General features: G+C 49.8%; 1 protein-coding gene across 5 annotated transcripts; it reads left to right on the top strand.

Annotated features, from left to right (window-relative positions):
- Positions 1–121: 121 nt before the first annotated feature.
- On the top strand, positions 122–19,431 carry LOC137454866 (phosphatidylinositol 3,4,5-trisphosphate 3-phosphatase TPTE2-like). 5 transcript variants are annotated; one of them, XM_068165227.1, is made up of 19 exons: positions 125–231; positions 1,014–1,079; positions 2,872–2,949; positions 4,926–4,973; positions 5,412–5,573; positions 5,929–6,048; positions 8,844–8,943; positions 9,642–9,705; positions 10,231–10,295; positions 11,341–11,401; positions 12,315–12,396; positions 12,479–12,567; positions 13,765–13,826; positions 14,871–14,951; positions 15,978–16,083; positions 16,679–16,776; positions 17,119–17,214; positions 17,650–17,720; positions 19,176–19,431. In XM_068165227.1, exons 2-19 carry the CDS (start codon positions 1,030–1,032, stop codon positions 19,276–19,278), a joined length of 1,536 nt encoding a protein of 511 aa, XP_068021328.1. In that variant the 5' UTR covers positions 125–231; positions 1,014–1,029; the 3' UTR covers positions 19,279–19,431. The 5 variants fall into 5 exon arrangements, with proteins under 5 accessions (XP_068021333.1, XP_068021328.1, XP_068021329.1 ...); XM_068165228.1 differs by having other exon boundaries at positions 126–231; positions 1,011–1,079; XM_068165230.1 differs by lacking the exon at positions 125–231 and adding an exon at positions 296–389.

Here is a 19,431-nt window from a genome sequence, read left to right as displayed (position 1 = left end):
GCGGGGCGGGGCTGCCCGCTAGGGGGCGGGGCGGGGCTGCCCGCGGGGGGCGGGGCGGGGCGGGGCGGGGCGGGGCGGCCGTCGCCATGGCAGCGGGCGGAGCCCTGCAGCCCGGCCCCGGCCCAGGTGCCGCCGTGCGGTGCAGCCGTGCGGTGCCGCCGCACCATTTAGCCGCGGCCCGGCGGGGGCTGAGCCGTGCTCTCGCTCGGCGGTTCGGCCTCGTCTCGGCGGGTGAGCGGGGCCCTGCGGCCCGGCCGGGGTGCGGGGAGGCGGGCGGGTCGGGAGAACAGCCCTCAGGAAGTTTAACGCAACTTTCCGCTGAGCCTGCGAGGCGCCGGGGGCGGGCGGCCGGGCTGCGCGTAGAGCCTGGCGGTGGGCAGCGCGCTGAGGTGAGGGCGCTGGGGCATGGAGGCGCAGCGCGGGGGCTGGGGCCGCCGTCGGGCATCCCCCGTGGGGCTGCGGAGCTGCAGCTGCCCTGTGACGCTCCCGGCCTGCGGGGCCCCGCTGGAGCAGTACCGGCGGATAGCGGCGCTGGCCGCCCTCGGGGCGGGGGGAGGCTGCTGGTGGGGCTGTACCGCCGCTGTGAGAGCCCCTGGCCGCCCCGGGGCTCTGAAGGCCGGGGGGCGACTGCTGCCTGGGAGGCGAGCCGAAGCGGGGGGGATGCCGTGCGTGCCGCCCGTCGGCGGGGCCGGTGTGCGCCTGCCGCGGCAGCCTCGGGCTGCACCCCTCCTGGGGGGGCCGGCGGGGGCTCTTCTGTGTTTCACGGCTTGAAACAAGAGAAAATGCTGCTTTGTGAGACAAAGAGGCTCTTTGAAAGTTGTTAGCACTGTGGCGTTTTACGTCTAGTCAAAAAAACCTTCCCCGCGCTGCTGAGTGCTTGCTGTCACTTGTCTTCCGAAGGCTGTGCTTTGCCACCTGAGGGGGGGAAAACACTTGAGGCTGCTACACAATGCTGTTACCCAGTGTTTTACTGATAGATCTTTGACTAAACGTGCTTCTCTCAAAACCAGCAGAGCAGCACCGGGCAAAATGACGACTGTGAGGTATGAGCAAGGGGCAGAGCTGACGGAAGCAGCCGGGTGAGTGTGATGATCTGCACCAGCATACCAGTTTGGGACAAGTGTGGGGTGTGTGGCCTCCTGTCAAGTTTCCTAGTGCTTTAAACAAATAATGACAGCAATGATGGAGTGCTTGAGTTCTATATAGCAGATAGTCTCTGTATTCCTTCCCCACTCCCTTTGAAATGCTGTTGTCTGAGGGGAGTGAGAGGAATATGCTGTTGTGATTGACTTCTTACAGTTAAGAACTAAGTGCAGAGCACCAGCAGTGGCATAAAGAGGTCATGGCAGCAAGGCCTGCTCTCTTCTATCCTCCAGAAACAGTGTCAAGGTCTCTCACAGAGCAAGATGGTTTTGTTCAGCTCTTCTTAAAAGTGTGAAGTTTGACATTCCCTGTGGCTGTGAGTGGTCAGAAAAGCTTTTGTCCTCTGTGGAGCCTGTCGGGGGAGGAAATGGATTCCTGAGGTCTATCCTCACTTTCTTCTTATCTACCCTAGAACTCAAGGACTGGATGTAGCAGAGGACTTGTTTCAGCTTGGATAAGGAAAATGCTGAGCAAAAAATCCTCCCTCTGTGGAAAGCATTATCTAGAAGTTTGTTTTGTGATTCTGGTGAGGCCACAGTGGAAATGATGTACTTAGACTTGGTTCCTCCCTTAGAGATTGGCTCCTGAATGAACAGCAGTCGTGTTTTAGGTTCTTATTCTGTCTTATTTCAATTACAGTAGAGGACAAGAGAGTGATACTTAGTGCATGTCAGGTGTCTGCAAGTATCAGCAAGTGACCTGCAGCAGAACTGCTGTAGCAGCAGCAACTTAGTTTAATGAGTAAAGCACTTCAGCTGTGTATTAAATGGAAACTCCCATAAGAAGGGTTGGGAAGCGCAGCTGAGTGACCACACACCCCTAGAGCTTTGCTGCAGTTGTAGGAGCAAAGTGAAAGTGCTGGTGCCTGGTAAGCAGTGCTGGTCTGTTGTGCAGGATCAAGAATACATGGATCCTCTGAGTTGTGGTGCTAGTGCTTCAGACATGACAAATGGCTCCAGAGCAGCATGGAAACATCAACACTGAGTGTGTGTGTAGGTGCTTCTGCCCAAGAAGCAGAGGCAGACTCACAGCAGACACCATGACTGTGCTATTATGCACCAGAGTATTTTTGTGGAGAGGGCTGAGTTAGAAACTCCTGGATGTGGATGTTATGCTTATCTGAAGTGATCAGGTAGCCTTCAGAGCTCTTCAGGTGGCTGAACAAACCCTTAATCTGAAGGGACTCTCGTAAGGAAGCTATGGCAAGCAGCCATTGCCCTCAAAAAACGCTGTGGTAGCACTAGCTCAGCTGCTGGTGCTCTGGTCTTCCAGTTTCCGGTCTGGTATCCTGCTCTGCACAAACACATCCCTGTGCTGGGGCTTTTCCTGCTGGAAGCATTCATGCCCTGAACAAGCAGGATACTGTCATAGCATTAATGGAATGACATAACTTTACATAGATGTTTCCAGCACCCAGAGGCTGGGCTGTGAAGTCTTCAGTGGACTCTTGGATGCCTTACTTCAAAGCCCTTCATCATATTGCTGAACATATCTACTCCCTTCCTCCTCCAAGAGATGAACCTGTGAAGGATGTATTGCTAATGGGAGGTAGATCAGTAGGAGCCAAGGGGTTCTCCTGTGCCAGTGTATGGGAAAGTATTCCTCCTCTGGTACTGTGGCTGCTGCTTGTTGCTAAGCTAACAACACTTTCCTCTGGAAGAGTGAAGGGTAGCAGTGTCTGAAGCTGACATCTGTATCAGTATGTGACCTGTGCCATTTCTTTGCCAGCTCCCCAGCAGCAGAAGAGCCCTCAGTAAAGATTGATGATGGCCGTGATGAGGATAATGAGCCAGACAGCTGTTCCAAGTAAGATAATGAGACACTGAATGCTTTGTTTACCCCAAAAGTGGAAACCATTGGGCCAAAACAAGAAGGCAGATGGCTTGCTGTGGTAGAGACAAGTCAAGTAAATCAGTTGATATTGGCATTTGTACATAATGAGGACAAGTTCAGGAAGCTTTATGCCTGTGGAGATGGCAGCTCCACTCAAGAACTAGCTCCAAGTTGACATCATATGGAGGGTGGATAATCCAAGATACATTGATTTGGTTTTCCCAAAGGAATGACTTTGGGAGAGCACAAAACAAATGCTAGTGAGGAAATGAGGTGAATGAGTACTTGGGGTAAATGACAAGCATCATGTCCTCACAGGGACTAGCCTGTGATTAATTCTGTTCTTGAAGCAGCACTCCTCCAGAAGAGTTTAGCTCATCACCAGAATATTGACTCCTCTTAACCAAGTCAGTGACAAATGAGTAGAGCTGTTCTGCTCTGACAGCTCAGGAGCACTAAGACAAAGTCTGTTGCCTCTGGTCTCCTGTGTGACAACCTGTCTCCAGAATTCAAACTGGTGTTTACAAATGCGTTTCACAGAGGCTTTAAGCTAAATAGATGATCAAGCATGCTGTGTTCTTCACTGACTTAAGATACTGGCAGGCCAAGTTGGAGGATGTGTATGCATTTCAGTCTTCACTGCATCTAGTAAGTGTACTTGCCCTTGGACTGTAGAAGATGAAGTCTTGGTGTACTTACTGCCTTTGCATTGTAGGATTGACTGAGCAGAGAGACAAACTGTTAGTGCAATTACTGCAATGCTTGCTTGGGTGCTAAGCATGCATATATGCAAGGAGCACCCCCTATATGCTGGCTGCCTTCAAGGCAGGACCTGCTATTACATCCTGGGCTTTCATGGGAGAAGTGGGTACACAACCTGAGTAATTCTTTTCTGCTTAAGGATATGGATGTTTGTTCCTTAGCCCTTGTTCCTTAGTTTAAAGTAGGAACCTTATAACTGTGGCTTCATTCAATGAGCTCAGGAAGATGCTTCCTCATTGCTTCAAGGATCCCTAGCCTTGTCTTAAACTGAGTTAGAGATGTGAAAGACAAGCACCAAAAGAAATGCAATACTCTAGTTACTCTTGGGGAGACAATGGCTAGGTAGTCCCAAGATAAGTTAACAGACTGGCAGTCTGCTTGCAAACTCTTGGAGCTTGGGATTTGAGGATAGTTGCTTCTACCTTACATCCTTGTTTGACCTAGAGAAGCCTTCAATAGTGAGATGGTTACACAAGGGTCTAGCTTTAACTTGAAGGCTTAAATCCTACCAAACAGTCAACAAAGTAGCTTCTGCAACTGGAAGCAGGAGCTGGAACCTTGCTAGGGCTGGAGGTAACTCTCACAATTGGAAGAACTTAGCCTCAATAACTTGCATTCTTAGGAGGTACTCAAGTCTTTGAGCTGAAAGCCAAACCAATGTTTCCTTTCAGAGGTGGCAGAGGGATTTGTCTTCCAAATACACAGAAATGGTACTGGAGCTATTAACAAGTGCAGTGTTTTCCAGGCCTAAAATACACCACACAACCTCTCTGAAACAAATGCATGTCTTGACCATGGTACTTGGAGCTGTTTAGCATTTAATCTTCCTCTTGACCTCTCATTGCTGTACAAGCCCATCTCTTAGTGTATGGCTGTACATTAAGCCAGGCCTGTAATGTCCCTGGAACTGTGACCCTGAACAGTGTGGTGCATCAGCACATACTGCTGTGCTTATAGGGTCAGGATCTGATGAATACTTTTCCTAACAAGTGGTCAAGGCTTTGCTTTCAAGTGCTGTCTTAACCTATAGACTTCATGACTGCAACTGAATGATCTTCTCTTAGAGCAATTGCTGCTATGCAGAATCCTACAGCTAGAGGAATGTGAACAAAAAGGCAACGTTGCTCTTGTGGATAATGTCACAGTGAAATGTCACTCTTCCTGATGCCAGTTCTCTTCTCTTGCAGTGCAATTAGGAGAAGAATTTCCCCATTTGTGATGTCTTTTGGATTCAGGTAAAAGATGATGCTTGTAATGATCTGGGCAGGCTGGAGGCAGTCCTGATTTCTGGTGTTGCAGCTTGGGGAGTTTCATGAGCAGCAGTGACTCCAGCCTGCTGTTTGGAAAGCACTGGATCTCACATCAGCCCTGGAAAGGGTGACTTAAGAGAAGTACTTTGATTAGGAGGGAAGGCTTAAACAGCTATGGAATACCTGTGAAATGCTAGGCTAATACCTGCAGCTGAATCTGAGGGAGATGTACAGTGTCACCTGAATGATGTACTCTGTGCAGGTCTCCCAGAAATACCCTCTGAATCCTTCATCTGCATGCCCAAAGCTGTGTGACACACAACAGCTGCAGCAGCTTGGAGCAAAAGTCTGGGCTTGTGCCCCTGGCAGTCAGTGCCAGGTAGCTTCTGTCTCAGGCTGACTTGGATTTTCCCTTTCTTGCAGAGTATTTGGAGTTGTGCTTATCTTTGTGGACATCATAGTTGTCATTGTGGACCTGGCTATCAGTGAGAAAAAGAAGGGTGTTAGAGAGATTCTGGAAGGTGTTTCTCTGGCAATAGCACTCTTCTTCCTCCTTGATGTTCTCCTGAGGGTGTTTGTTCAAGGGTAAGATGTGGGCAAAAACTTTAACTGGCTGTGGCAAGTCCTCAAGCTAGTAAGGAAGTAACACCTCAAGCTTGGACTGTGGATGTGGATGCCCTGTGGGCTGGGGTTGTACCCTGGCTGTTAACCTTCTGTAGTACAATCTGTAAAGTGTTTTGGGTGTAAGTGAGCACTTGGCATCAACTCTTGTGGCTTGTGTGTGGCCCAGGGGGAAGGTCATTTTCTTAAGGAGTTTTTGGTGCTTAGTGTTAAGAACTACTTCAGCTTCTCTCTAGCTGTAGCTGTATAGATGATCTCTTCCTGAAGGTGTATTTTGCTATCCATATGGGCATCTGTCCAAAACTCTCCTCTCTTTCAGCTTCAGGAACTATTTCCACTCCAAACTGAATATTTTGGATGCAGTCATAGTGGTGGGCACTCTGTTAATTAACATGACCTACTCCTTCTCAGACCTCGCTGCAGCAGATCAGATACCAAGGTAAGAGTAGCATGGCAGCTGCTAAATGTGAGCTCTCTTCTAGATAGTCTAAGAATGTTCTTGGGCACCTCTAGGCTGGATGTGTGCACATTAGATCAGTTGTGGTTGTGTTTGTACTTCATATTACAGACTAATGAAGGATGGAGACAGCTAACTCTGGCCTACAGTTATATTGTGTAAGGATGTCTGTATCTCAGAGGCAGAGATGTTCAAACACAGCAGCTGGGGTAACTAAAAGTGAGGCTATCAGATGCTCTGACCCAAGTGTGTTTGAGCAGAAGATATGCAGCAGCTCTGAGAGAGCAGAGTCTGACAAAGGTCAGAAGGAATAGTTGGATTATAGTAGAGAGTGGAACAGACAACTGAGTGAGGATCTCCATCTAACAGATCTTAACATAAGAGGCTACCCCACTGGCTTCATTTCCTCCACTTCACTTTCCCATGAGCCCCATGGAATAACATGATGGATGTTTTTCAGGCATGCCCTGGGGAGGAAAAACATTGTTAGGACTGGAATTAACTTGTGCATATGATTTCTGTAACTTCATCAGATGGTAGCCTGAGAAGAATCCATTCCTGATGGGGACAGAACTCCAACATTAGTTCTGTTGGCACTAGATTTGAATTGGTGAAATTGGCTTGCATCAGCCATCAGGGAGAGAAATTCAACTCAGTTAACAAACAAAACCCCCACAACAAGTAAAAATTGCCTCCCTACTGTCCAACAGGCTGCAAGGGTGAGGGCAGTTCTAGCAGAGTCTAACTGGAGAGTCCAGAGCTGAACAAACCCCTAGAGGTACTAGTTATCTCTTCACATGCCAGCTAAACTGGGGCCTCAAAACACAGCAGTTAACAGAACAGCTTTTGCAGCCTCAGTCATAAAAAGCTGTTTCCTTGTAGGTCTTTAAACATGAATCTGAGTTTAATGATTACTTCCCATCTCTTGCCCCTTCTTCCTGCAGCAGCTTTCCTTGTATGGCAGCATCCAGTTGAAGGTAGGAGAGAGAGCTCTGTGACAGGGTATTCTGTCTTAGTAGTAGGCTTAGTCCTGCTGTGACCCATCCTGTTGTAGACCAGTCTGTGCAAGTCTCTTGTGTTCTGGCTTGAAGTTGATGGGGTTTTAAAAGACTCCTTTGGGTCACAAAAAGGAGTTCATGCTGATGATCTCAGAAGGTACTTGTGGGAGAGCTGTGGCCTGACATCTCACAGAATCACAGGGTGTATGTGGCTGCAAGAGACCTCAAAGATCATCCAGTGCAACCCCTGACCCAGCACTGAAGGGTCAGCTCTAAACCATGTCCCTAAGCTCCAGGTCCACAGGCCACTTGAACACCCCCAGGGACAGTGACCACCCTGGGCAGACCATTCCAATGTTTGACCCTTACAGTGAAGAAGTAATTCCTAATACCAATCCTATCTCACCCATGCTGGAGGCCTTCTGTAAGGCTTCTCCTTAGTCCTCTTCTGACCAAAGTATTGCTGCCTGGCACTAGATGATAGGCTTGGCCAAACTGCAGATGTGGGCAGAACCTCTCATCAATAACACTACAGTAGTGCCCACACAATCCAGCCATTCCCAGCAGCCTGTCTGGGTTTTATCACTCTTCATAGATCTTCCTCAAGAAGCAAACAAGACTTATCAGCACCTGATAAGTCTCAGAGTAGTTAATCTGAGCAGCTTGCTGTGACACACAGTTTTGGTGGCAGCCCATAGAAGCAACATGCTCTGGAGTGGTATGGCCTCTCTTTCTGACCTGGTTTAGCTGGGGGTGCACTGGGATGAGTTCCCCATTTTCAAGTCTGACCTGTAAAAGTACATTCAGAAGTGAGCTGGATGTCAGCCTGGCTTAACTGGCTAGCTTCCTACAGGGCAGAGTGCAGACTGCTTTTGTTTTGAAGAGCTGCTTCTGACAGTTGTGGGTCAGGCTGGGGAGAGGGGCTTCAGAGCTGCCTTGGCTTCTAGCTGTTGGGCTGCTGTCTCCAAGGGAGTTCTGGTTTGAAAACAGCAGGGTGATCCTGGACTGGGAGGCAGGGGGGAGAAGCTGAGGCTTTCTCCAGGTGTCCAGGACAGCCTGGTCTTCCTGACTTTGAGCTCCACATCAGTGGACAGCAGAGTGTCTTCAGCTGGAGGTAATAGGAGAGTGTTTCTGCAGTGTCCCACTCACTGTGGGTTTCCATCAGGTTTCTTACCTGAGTGTATCAGGACCTGAAATGTGTACTCCTTGGAAGTGCATGTTCACCTGCTTCCTTCTGGAGTGGATGTTCATTTGCCCTAGTCCCTAAGGGTATGCAGAGCCAGCTGCCCCTGTTGTAGAGCTGCAGTACCTAAGCATCTTGGTCTGCTTCAAAGTTCAGCAGCAGTTCAAAGTTCCTCAAACCAAATCATCTGCTGGAGCTGCTGAATGATTAACGCAGGGCTGAGACTGATCTCGGCTTTCTTGACCAGGCCATGATGCACCTCCCCTCTGCTGCCTTGGCTGGCTTTCATGGGACTGCTTACACTTAAATGTACACTTGACAACAAACTGAGGAGCAGGAATGTGGAGATAACAGCACAGGCAGCGCTGAGGGAGCTTGTTTGCTGGCCAGAGGTGCCCATGAGGGTTAGAGCAAGCAGGGAGTTTCCTGGGTCTGCTAGCTGCTTGCCTTCAAGCATAGTATTTCTCCAAAACAACTGGAGGAGTCCTAGGACAGTACATGAACAAAGCTTTCAACTGTCTCTAAGCCAGCTTTTAGTTAGCCTTGAGCTTAGCTTCTGAGCTGTTACTGTGTTTGATGGCTGTGCCCTTGCCCAGGATGGTCGCTCTCCTCCGAGTTCTGAGGGTCGTCATCTTAGTCAGAATATTTCGCCTGGCTTCACAGAAGCAGCAGCTCGAAGTGGTGACCAGGAGGATGGTAAGTTGACCTCTTAATAATATATCTTGGCTCCCATTAGTGCCCACAGCCCATCTGCCTGCCTTGGCAGCATGTCTGGTCAGTGTCCTTGACAGGGTGCAGCAGTTTTGCTCCCAGCTTTGCTATGGCTACTGATTCTTAACTCTGTTCAAGTAGGCATCAGCTTGAGCTGGAAGAACAGTGTGTCCAAGTGACTACACACACAGTGTCTCAGTTTCTAGTTGGTGTGGTACATAAGCTTCTCTCACATGGGGGAGGACAGGAATCTTAATGCCTCTGCTGCTTACTCCAGGTGAAAACAAAAACCTGTTGAAGCCCTACCCATTGGCAGTGCCTCTTACTTTCACCAAGTGCACTACAGTGTCTCTGGAAGCTTCAAGTGTCTTTTGCTCAAGGAGAAGCAGTTCTGGTTATGCTGCCCTTAACTTCTTCCTTCCATCAGCCCCCAAACACTCAATGAATCCAGCAATGCCAGATTCATGCTGCAGTGCTCTTTCCCTTAGATTTTGTGCTTCCAAGTATCAAAGCTTACTCTCTGTGGAGCTCCTGCCGAGAAGCTAATGTGCTAACCGTCCCTGGCTAATGCTCCGAGGCTCTGCTACTCCAGATTCAACCTCAGAGTCTGGGTGGTTGGCTTTGCCCAGGCACAGGCCACACGTGGTTGACCTCTGGCATTCCTCTGCTGTGTCTTCTGGCAGGTCTCTGAAAACAAGAGGCGCTACATGAAGGATGGCTTTGACCTGGATCTCACCTACGTTACCGGTGCGTGGGAGCCAGGGACGCTGCAGCGTGTGACAGCGTGCCAAGGCTGGCTGGGCACTGGAGTGCCACTCGTGAAACACAGGCAGTGTTTTAGGCTAATGAGACTTCTGCCTGAGGTCAAACCAGGCCTATCCCTGTTCTGCAGGATTCTGAAATACCAACTCTTAACTCTGGCATGGGTATCAGGGTTTAGCCTTCTGGGGGGGAGGTTGTATGTGCTGTATGTAGTGACAGAACTTACCCTGAGGCCTAGGGAGGCAGAGCTGAGAAACTGCTGACCCATACATAGCATTTCCAGCTGTGAGCCTGGGGAGACTGACTTGCCATACTTGGTGGTGTGGCAGGCAGTTTGTTGTTCTTCTGCTCCAGCTATACTAAATGCAGATGCAAACCTCTTAGAAATGGGTAGGTGGTGGTTAGAATCAGGGCAGAAATAAGCTGGTTCAGAATGTTGCTTTCAATCATGTGGCTTCTGCACGTGGGGAGGGTTCCCTTAGCTGCTGCTGACTGCTGCCTTGTCCCCAGATCGCATCATTGCAATGTCCTTTCCTTCTTCTGGGAAGCAGTCCTTCTACAGAAACCCCATAGAGGTAAGAAGCTCCCACCAACCAAGCCTCTGATTCTAAATGCTCTTGCAGCATGCCAGTGCTTTGCACAGGGACTGGGTTGTCAGTCCTAATCCTGCTGTTGTGGCTAGTTGAAGTGACTAAATTATGGTAGTCTCTGTGCTGCACTGCTTGTATTGTAAGCTAGCCCTTTGGTCTAGGAAGGATGAGGAGCTGCTGGAAGGTGTCCAGAGAAGGGCAACAAAGCTGGGGAGGGGTCTGGAGCACAGCCCTGTGAGGAGAGGCTGAGGGAGCTGGGGTTGCTTAGCCTGGAGAAGAGGAGGCTCAGGGGAGACCTTCTTGCTCTCTCCAACTCCCTGAAGGGAGGTTGTAGCCAGGTGGGGGTTGGTCTCTTCTCCCAGGCAGCCAGCACCAGAACAAGAGGACACAGTCTCAAGTTGTGCCAGGGGAAGTTTAGGCTGGAGGTTGGGAAGTAGTTCTTCCCAGCAAGAGAGATTGGCCATTGGGATGTGCTGCCCAGGGAGGTGGTGGAGTCACCATCACTGGAGGTGTTTGGGAAGAGCCTGGGTGAGGCACTTGGTGCCATGGTTGAGTTGATCAGATGGTGCTGGGTGACAGGTTGGACTTGGTGATCTCCAAGGTCTCTTCCAACCTGGTTAATTCTATTCTGAACCTAGTGGCATGTATCTCAGCATGCACACACTGGTGCTCTGATGGTTCTGTCCTTTGGGGATGTTTCATACAACCAACTCAGTTCTTCAGGCCAGTTACAGTCTGAATGATAACTGTAATTCCCCTAAAGAGGCTTAGGAGGTTTGCATTAGTGCCCTTCAGAGCTATGCTGCCTCACAGGGTGGAAACAAGCGTGGGACAGGGAAGGTAGTGACAGTAGTGCTTGTAATCCAGGTGAGAACCAGAGCTGTTGGGCTGGAAGGGCCTGCAGTCCAAGGGCTGTTTGTGGATGCAGTTGCTGACCCCTTCTGAAGGGTGGGGAGTGAGTGAAGTGGCAGTGGAAATGAGGAGTAGAGCCCCTCCTACTCTGAACTTCTATCTCACTTCATTGCTGTAGGAGGTTGCAAGATTTCTGGACACCAAGCATGCAGACCACTACAAAGTCTACAACCTCTGCAGTAAGTACCTTTAGCTGCTGGCTGTACTGAAATACTGCTGAGCAGAAGAACTCTGCAGGGGATGATGGCACTGCCACACCTCCCAGAACTTACCCCCTGTCCAAAGCACATGTGGCTATTGACTGTGAGCAATGGAGATACTTAATGCCTTGTAGTTTAGACTTCCTTGCTTGTGCCCAAAGAGTGACTTCAGTGTTCCAAAGCACTGCAGAAAGTGAAATCTGGCCCAAAAATGGGTGATGTGTGAGAGTCTGCCTAGTGAAGGCTCACAAGAGTGTGGTGAATGAACAGTAAAAAGCTGTTCAGAGGTGGTAGAGTCACCATTGTTGGAGGTGTTCAGGAGGAGACTTATGGCACCCAGCACCCCATCAGTTTAGCTGTTTAGGTGGGTTGGATTGGTTGGTAGGTTAGGTACAATGACCTTGAAAGCCTCTTCCTACCTGGTCTATTCTAAATACTTCAACTGTCCTGTGGTTTATGGTTTCATAGTAGAGTGTTGGAGTTGGAAGTCCATGCAGTAGGATACAGCAATGTGGATACTGAATCCTGAAGCTTTATCCTCTAGCCAGCAGAAGGACAGATGAGTGTGGTGTTAGCAGCTCCTCACTGCTTTGTAGGTGACTTCCTAGGGTGGACCCTGACAGTGCATCAGAACACTTAACTTCCAGCTCCCTAAACCACCTCTGTGGAGGAGTGGCAAGCTGGGCCTGGAGAGGAGTTTTCACTTGGAAGTGAGAGGTGTGGAACTAGAAGTATGGTTTGGCCAAACTCCCTCAGGTGTTTCCCACTTGGTCAGTTTTCACTGCTGTTCTCCCAACCCTGGCACATGCCCAGACCAGCAGCTGTGTCCCAGGCCACTCTCTGCTGCAAGTCTGCAGCCTTTCTTGGCCTAACTCCTGCTGTTTCCTTCTAGGTGAAAAGGGCTATGACCCCAAGTACTTCCATTACAGGGTGGAAAGGATCTTCATTGATGACCACAACGTCCCAGCATTACAGTGAGTCTTGCCAAGCACTATGTATGTCCTGGTAGCTCTGTGTGGACGCCTGCTGTGCTCCCCTAACTCCCCTCTTGTTCAGGGACATGCTGAAGTTCACTGCCAGTGTCCGGGAGTGGATGAGTCGAGACGAGAAGAACATCATAGCCATTCACTGTAAAGGAGGCAAAGGTAGGGCTTGGAGTGGGACCTGTCTAGGCTATAAATGCCACCTGCTTACCAATGGCTCCCTTGGTAGTGTGGCCTTAGAGCCATAGCATGAGAGGGCTTTAGTGCAACCTGACCAAACTCCGCAGTCGCTGTGACTAGCAGCAGTGTAGTGCTGTGTGCTTGGCACTGCACAGCTCCAGGCAGCCCCAGTCAGTTCTTCATCTGAACTGGCCTCTGATCTCCTAAAATAGCCTTCAATGACTTCCTGCTGCCCTGGCTGCTGAGGCAGCAGTACTGCAGGAGAGGATGGTGCTAGGGTGCTCCTGAAGCAGCTGCTATCCCAAGTGACAAGCTGCTGCTTTGGCTCCCTGGCAGCTCTCAGCCCCACCAGATATCCTGTGCTTGAATGGTGCTCAAGGGTGTGTAAATCCTTGTGGTGGGGAGGTGGGATGTTGTAGTGCTGGTAGATGTTAATTGGGGATACACAAGGTATGATGGGACAGAGAAAGGGGGGCAGGCTAGTCAAGGGTACTGCCCATGAGCTGAGCTGTGGTGCTGCCTGCAGCCTGTTGAGGTGTGTAGATAGCTGTGCAAAGGAACTGAGCTCCCCTGCAAACACCTGCCACATCTTCAGCTGGCTGCTGTCAGTGCTGCAAACAGGGGGCTTAAACTAAGGCTGTTTCCCTGACTTGGAACCATACCTTAAAATGTCCTGCAAAGCTGATCACTGAAGCTACCTGGAGGCCAAGAGCAGCATGAAGAGGTGGAGGGAGCAGTAACTTGATCCCAGACTTTAAATCCAGGACTGACTCTCTTGGGGTCTCTGTGCTAGCAGTCTTGAGCTGCCTTAGTAAGGTTGGGGGGGAAAACAGTTGGGGCAGAGAAGCACCTCTTGAACACTGGCAAGTGCCAGTCCATAACCTACACTAACAGTGTGTGTGATTGTGCCCTGCTACATGGGGAATCAGGATCCTGGCCAGCTTCCTAAGTGCCTCTGGGAGTGCCACACAGATGTGAGGACTGCTTCCAAGGAGGAAGTGAAAGGACTGCAGTGTCTGCTCTTTAACTCATTCTTCCCATAACCAGAGGTGCTTGAGCAGTGTAGTGTCACTGCCCTCCTGTTACCTCTTGTGTGTCAAAAGCTGTAACTTCAGTTTCATAAAACCAATGCAGATCACTCTTGAACCTCTCTGACTCAACCTCTCTCTCCTGCTACAGGCAGGACTGGGACAATGGTCTGCACCTGGCTCATAGACAGTGACCAGTTTGAGAGTGCAAAGGTAACATCTGCTGGTTTATTGCTGCTTTGGGTGCTCAGAGTGCCCCTCCAGCACCTGCTGAGTGAGTGAAGTGCACTCTCACTCTCCAAAAACGCTGGAACAAGGGTACTCTGAACACCCTAACAGAAGCTCTCACAAATCTTGCTGCTACATAAATGCCTTTCTGATGAAGACCATTCTTGATCAGGGAGAGCTGGGAGAGCAGGATTTAACAGGATGCCCACTTGGAGGTGCTTTGTTTGAGGCATTACAGACCTAGGTCATGAGCAACATGTCTCAAAGCTGTAGCTGGCTTCTGGGCATGCTTTCCTAAAGGTGGTGTTACTGCTTTGAAGTGCAGTTTCTCTTCCCCAGCTACACAGAATCTTAGAGGTTGGAAGGGACCTCCAGAGATGGAGTCCAGCTCCCCTGCCAAAAGCAGGATGACCTGGGGTAGTCCTCACAGGAATGCATCCAGGCAGGTTTGAGAGTCTCCAGAGCAGGAGACTCCACAGCTCCCCTGGGCAGCCTGTTCCCTCCAAGTAGTGCAGGGCATCAGGAATTGTCTTGTCTTGACTCCCAGCACTGCATCAGGCAGATCCAGTCCCAGGCAGCACAGCTGCATGTGCAGTGTCAGTATCCTGGGTCTGGTGCTTCAGTTTGAAGATGTGCCTTGCAGCAGGCCCAGGCTGCTCAGGGGCACCTGCCCAGAGTGGGTATTGCTCTCCAAGCTTGCTGTGAATGTCTGAACCAATGCTCACCTTGGCCTGCCACACACCACCTGAGAAGTTCAGGTGGTTCTGAAGCAGCTGCATAAGAAGCATTGCCCTCCTCCTTCAGTGAGCTTTGGTAGCACTTCTGTGGATGACAAACTTCATGTATCTGACTTCCTGTTACCTTTTTGCTCCAGCTAAAAAGCCTCCTTTTAGAAGGTACCTAAACAACTCCTGTGTGTTTTCACTTGCATTCCCTCATGGGGATTGACAATGTCATCCTAGTCTATTATCCCCTTCTTGGGAAGGGTGGTGGGATGAGTAATGCTTTTGAAACTAACCTCCTGCACAGGAAAGCTTGGACTACTTTGGGGAGAGAAGAACTGACAGAAGCACAAGTACCAAGTTCCAAGGAGTTGAAACTCCATCCCAGGTAAGCTTGAGTGGCTCCAGTAACAGCAGCCAGCTCAGAAGCCTGGTCAGCACTGACACTATCCATCTCCCCTGCCTTAGTTCAGAGATGTAGGTTCCTGCTAGTGCTCAGCTCTGAGCTTTCTATGCCCTTTCTTTAAGGATTGGAAGAGTAGCAACTGCTAAGGTTGCATTTCTTCCTCCCCCCATTCTAGCCAAGCACTTTCTTTATGACTTCCTATATGCAGCATCTTAGAGTTATGGGTATCTAAGAACAGAGTTGTTGACCTTGGGAGAGCTTTCAATCCAACCCTGCTCTCCAAGCAGTGTGCTGGAGCAGTTGGTCTAGGGCTGTGTCCAGACAGGTCAGGAATATCTCTATAGATGGAGGTATCTCCACAGCCTCTCTGGGCAACCTGTTGCAGTGCTTGCCCACCCTCCCAGGAACATGACCCCATAGAACACTTGGGCTGTTAGCAGAGATGCACTGAAGCTTGTAGCTTGGCCTGGGAAGGGTCTTGGCATTGCTGTGTCAGGGTGGAGGAATGTGTTCCTCCAGACTTCATTCCCAAGGAAACACTAACCAAATCATTGCCTCAGACCATGCCCCAGGGCTGTGCTCATCTTGCTTCACTGTGCACTGAGACTCAGAAGTGTGAGGTGGAGCTGATGAGAGAGGTAATTCAGTTGCTGGTGTAAAATGGAATGGAAGTTCATCTGTCCTTCTGTAAAATGAAGGTCTCTTACCTGCTTAAATGCTGTCCCTTAAAAAGCCACCATAGGAAAGCTCCTCCCTTGCTGCTGACCTCAGAATATGGACTGCCTCTTAGAAGATGGAGTTTCCATTCTAGAGCAGTGTTTGTGTGTAATCTGTTCAGAGAATTGCTTGAACTGGGGAGGGGAAGGAGAACAAATGGCTACTTTCTCTCTGGCTTTGGACTCAGAGCTAAGAACTTGATCTAGAAGAGAGCTCTCTAATCCTACTTCAGCTTAGGAGCAGTGTGTGTGGGGTTCAAACTGCATAACATGTCTGGGTCTTGCATTGCAGAGCAGGTATGTTGGGTACTATGAGATCCTGAAAAACAAGTACAACTTGCACCTGCCCCCAGAGAGACAGCTCAAAATCAAAAACCTCAAAATCCACTCCATACAGGGTAAGAGCTCTGCCCTTTGGGCACTTCTGTACCTGGTAGTGGCTTTCTGATCTCTCTCTTGCTAAGCCCATGATAAGAGTGTACACTCAGTGGGCTTTGAGAGCTCAGCTCAGAGTGCAGAGGCCCCATGGGTGTTGTCACTGAGTGTCTGGGCAGGTGGTGGCTCCTGTGGAACCTGCTGCTTTAGGAGTGGAATGACTTTGCAAGTGAGATTGGTGTATCCAGTCCCACATGCAGGGTTCATGTTTCTAGTCTGATCCACACAAAACCAGGTGTGTGTGTGGACGTGTACTGGTACCTTTGAGCCAAGACTGGAAGTTCAGCACTGCTTCTTCAAGGGGAGCTTGAACTGCTCCTGTTCAGTCAGGGGCTCTAGACCCTACCCTAGCCTGTTCCTGCTGCACTAGTAGGGTTTGCTGCTCCCTCAAAATATGGCTTTCAGCCATGGAATCTTGAGCTGCCCTTAGGACTGAGTTCTTCAGTCTAAGGCTTCCGGAGAGAAGGCACTCTTGCTGTTACTGCACTTGGTTTTCATGACCACTCATGCTTCCAGCTGCTGTATGTACTAGTGTATAATGCAACTCTTTGTTCCTAGGGGTTGGGAAAGGCAATGGAACTGATATGAAGGTGCAGATAATAGTGAGGAAGCAAGTTGTCCTAGAATGTGTATGTGCCAGTCAAGAAAACTGCAAGGTGAGAGTGCTGTGGAACTGAGTCACAGAGGCTATGATAAGCTGAGAGCTGACTTGCATGTTAAAGGCAGCATCCTGTCAAGCTGAATACTAGCCACCAAATTACCTGGAAGAACAAAAGTAAGGCTAAGCTGTGCTAAATGACAGGAGAAGTCATGGCTAGATAGTGAAAGATGTCCCTGGAGGGTGGTTAAGAGCATTAACTCAGTCTGGCCTGAGCAGCTGAGGTTGCTGGCTGCTGTTCCAGCACTGCTGCTGTATCTGTGTGCCAGGACTGAGTAGCTGTGTACTGTCAGAAACTGCTTCCTGGTCTCTGCAGTGAGTTTCTCATACTTTATTCCAGCTCTTCTTTGATTCTGAGAGTGACTCTGTAGTCATTGGCTTGGAGCACAGTCCTGTCATCAGTGGTGATGTGAAGGTCAGGTTTGAGTCCCGTTCGGTAAGTACGAGAGCATGACGAGCTCCACTTGAGCGTGTGGAGGTGCAGTGCAAGCTGCAGCTGGGAGGGCTGTGGGGCAGAATCTGCTCTTCCTCAGTGACTCCTGCATGGCATGCCCCCACAGCAGCTGCTATTCCACCCCTGTGCAGTGAGTCCTGCAACATGTAGCTACAACGGGCTGTGCAGACAGGGGAAGCATCCGAGTCCCCATGCAGTACCTGCTGCTTCCTGCACGGGGCTCTTAACACAACGAAATAAGTTGGAGTGGCCCAGTCCTGGAGTGACTTCAGTGACAAGAGTGAGCAGGGCTCTTCAAGGGTACTAGCTATGGTACTGTAGCTTTGCAGATCAAACCAGTGAGGAAGGGTACTCTTGCACTGCAGAACCTTAGTCCTGTTAACTAAGGGAGTGCTGAAACGAGGCTCTTGTGTCTAGGATCTTCCAAAAGGCTATGATGACTGCCCATTCTTCTTCTGGTTCAACACTTCCTTCATTGAAAACAACAGGTAAGTGACCAGAGTGCCTGCCTTCAGATCCTCACCTCTGGTGTCTGAGCAGAGGTGGAAGGTGACAAGTGGCAAGCTGAGATTAGCTGGCTGGTCAAGCCTGGCTTAGCTGCTGTGTTGGCAGTGGTCTCTGCCTCGGTTACATTACCAGCAGGCAGCTGGTACAGGCTTGCACTCTGCCAGGTCTATTAAACATATGTCAACTTCTTAGCTTAATCCACTGGGATCCTTTCCTTAGCACTCTAAGTATGTTTAATGAACCTGGGATCACAAAAAGGTGATGCCAGCTATGGAAACATCAGGCAGTGTTGCCATCCTGTACCATGGCTGTCTGAGAGGCTGAAACTCCTCCAGCAGCTTAGCAGGCAAATGTTAGAGGTACTGATGCTTGGGATCCCAGAGAGAGGCTCTTTACTTACTGCTTCTCAAGCATTTGTGAGTTAGAAATTACAGTAGCTTGCTCTTGCTGAGACTAGAACTGGTTGAGCCCCAGCTGACTCCAGTTGGACTGATCTGTCCCTTGGTGAGTGAAGCAGAAATGTAGAGCTGTGAGCCTCCCAAACTTGGTGTATTGAGGTAGAGGAACACTGACCTTGACACATGGGAGACAGCAGTAACTATCTCCATGACTGGAATGGGCAAGAAACCATTCATGTAGTTGATTCCTCAGTGTGAGGAGGGGCAGCCATGAGCATCTTCATAGATCTAGAACTATGCTGAGTCAGCAGTCCTCCTCCTAGTCTAGGTGCAGACACCTGGTCAGACCAAGCTAGTGGCAGGAATGTATGCTTGGACAGCCCTGCAACAGTGCTGTCTCAAAGGTTTCATCCAAGTGCTTTGCCTCCTGCAGGGCAAAGGAGGATGCCTCCACCAGAGCTTCTCCTAAGCAGAGCTGAGTAGAGGCTATCTTCCTTTCAGCCCAGAATCCAAGTGGAGCCCAGGTAGACAGGGTCTGCTCAGCAGTGACATGGTGCTAAGGCAGTCCTAGTTCTGTACCTGTAATCAGCCACAGCTGATGTGCAAGGTCTGTTAAGCAACAAACCAGCATGAGTTTGGGAAGCATTAGAAGTGGAGAATGGCTGAGTTGGAGTGCAGAATCCATTCCTTGCCATTAGCCAGGTCTTGCCACTTGCATCTGACCAGCAGGCTTCAAGGTGGAGGCAACACTAACTTTACTCTAACAATCTTGCACCATGGGGGTCTGGGAACCAAAACCTCCAAACAAAACCAACAGCAAAACACCAACCAAAAAACCCCAGCCCACAAACACCAGGTTGATTCAGCTTCTCTGAGTGCTTCAGCTCCAAACCCCTGTGTGGGCATGGCCAGTGAGTGTTTACATTCAAGGTCTGGGGTTGTATTTGATATTGCAGGTCTGAGCTCGAAGTTCCTTTGGGTAGCTGAACAGAAAAGCCTGGCTTGGGCTGTAAGATACTACTGGATTTTGTCTTTCAGGCTCTACCTTCCCAGGAATGAGCTGGATAACCCTCACAAGTCTAAGACATGGAAAGTCTATAGCGAGGCCTTTGCTGTGGAGGTGAACTTCATCGACCCCTGAGGGAAAGCCAAAGGAGGGAAATAGGTAGAATTGCTCTCTGGGGGATGTCTTGCTGCTTCAGTGTCAAGTGGAGCAGTCTCACCCTGGTGTACTTAATGTATTTCTGTGTAGATACAACTTCTCAAATAAACCTACAGGAAGTTCTGTTGTGCA

This window comes from Melanerpes formicivorus, unplaced genomic scaffold (assembly GCF_026170545.1).
Source record: "Melanerpes formicivorus ecotype bairdi unplaced genomic scaffold, bMelFor1.0.p_v2 SCAF_87, whole genome shotgun sequence".
NCBI classification, from domain to species: Eukaryota; Metazoa; Chordata; class Aves; order Piciformes; family Picidae; genus Melanerpes; species Melanerpes formicivorus.
Note: the sequence above shows the minus strand (reverse complement) of the source record. Positions and strands in the feature narration are given on the sequence as shown.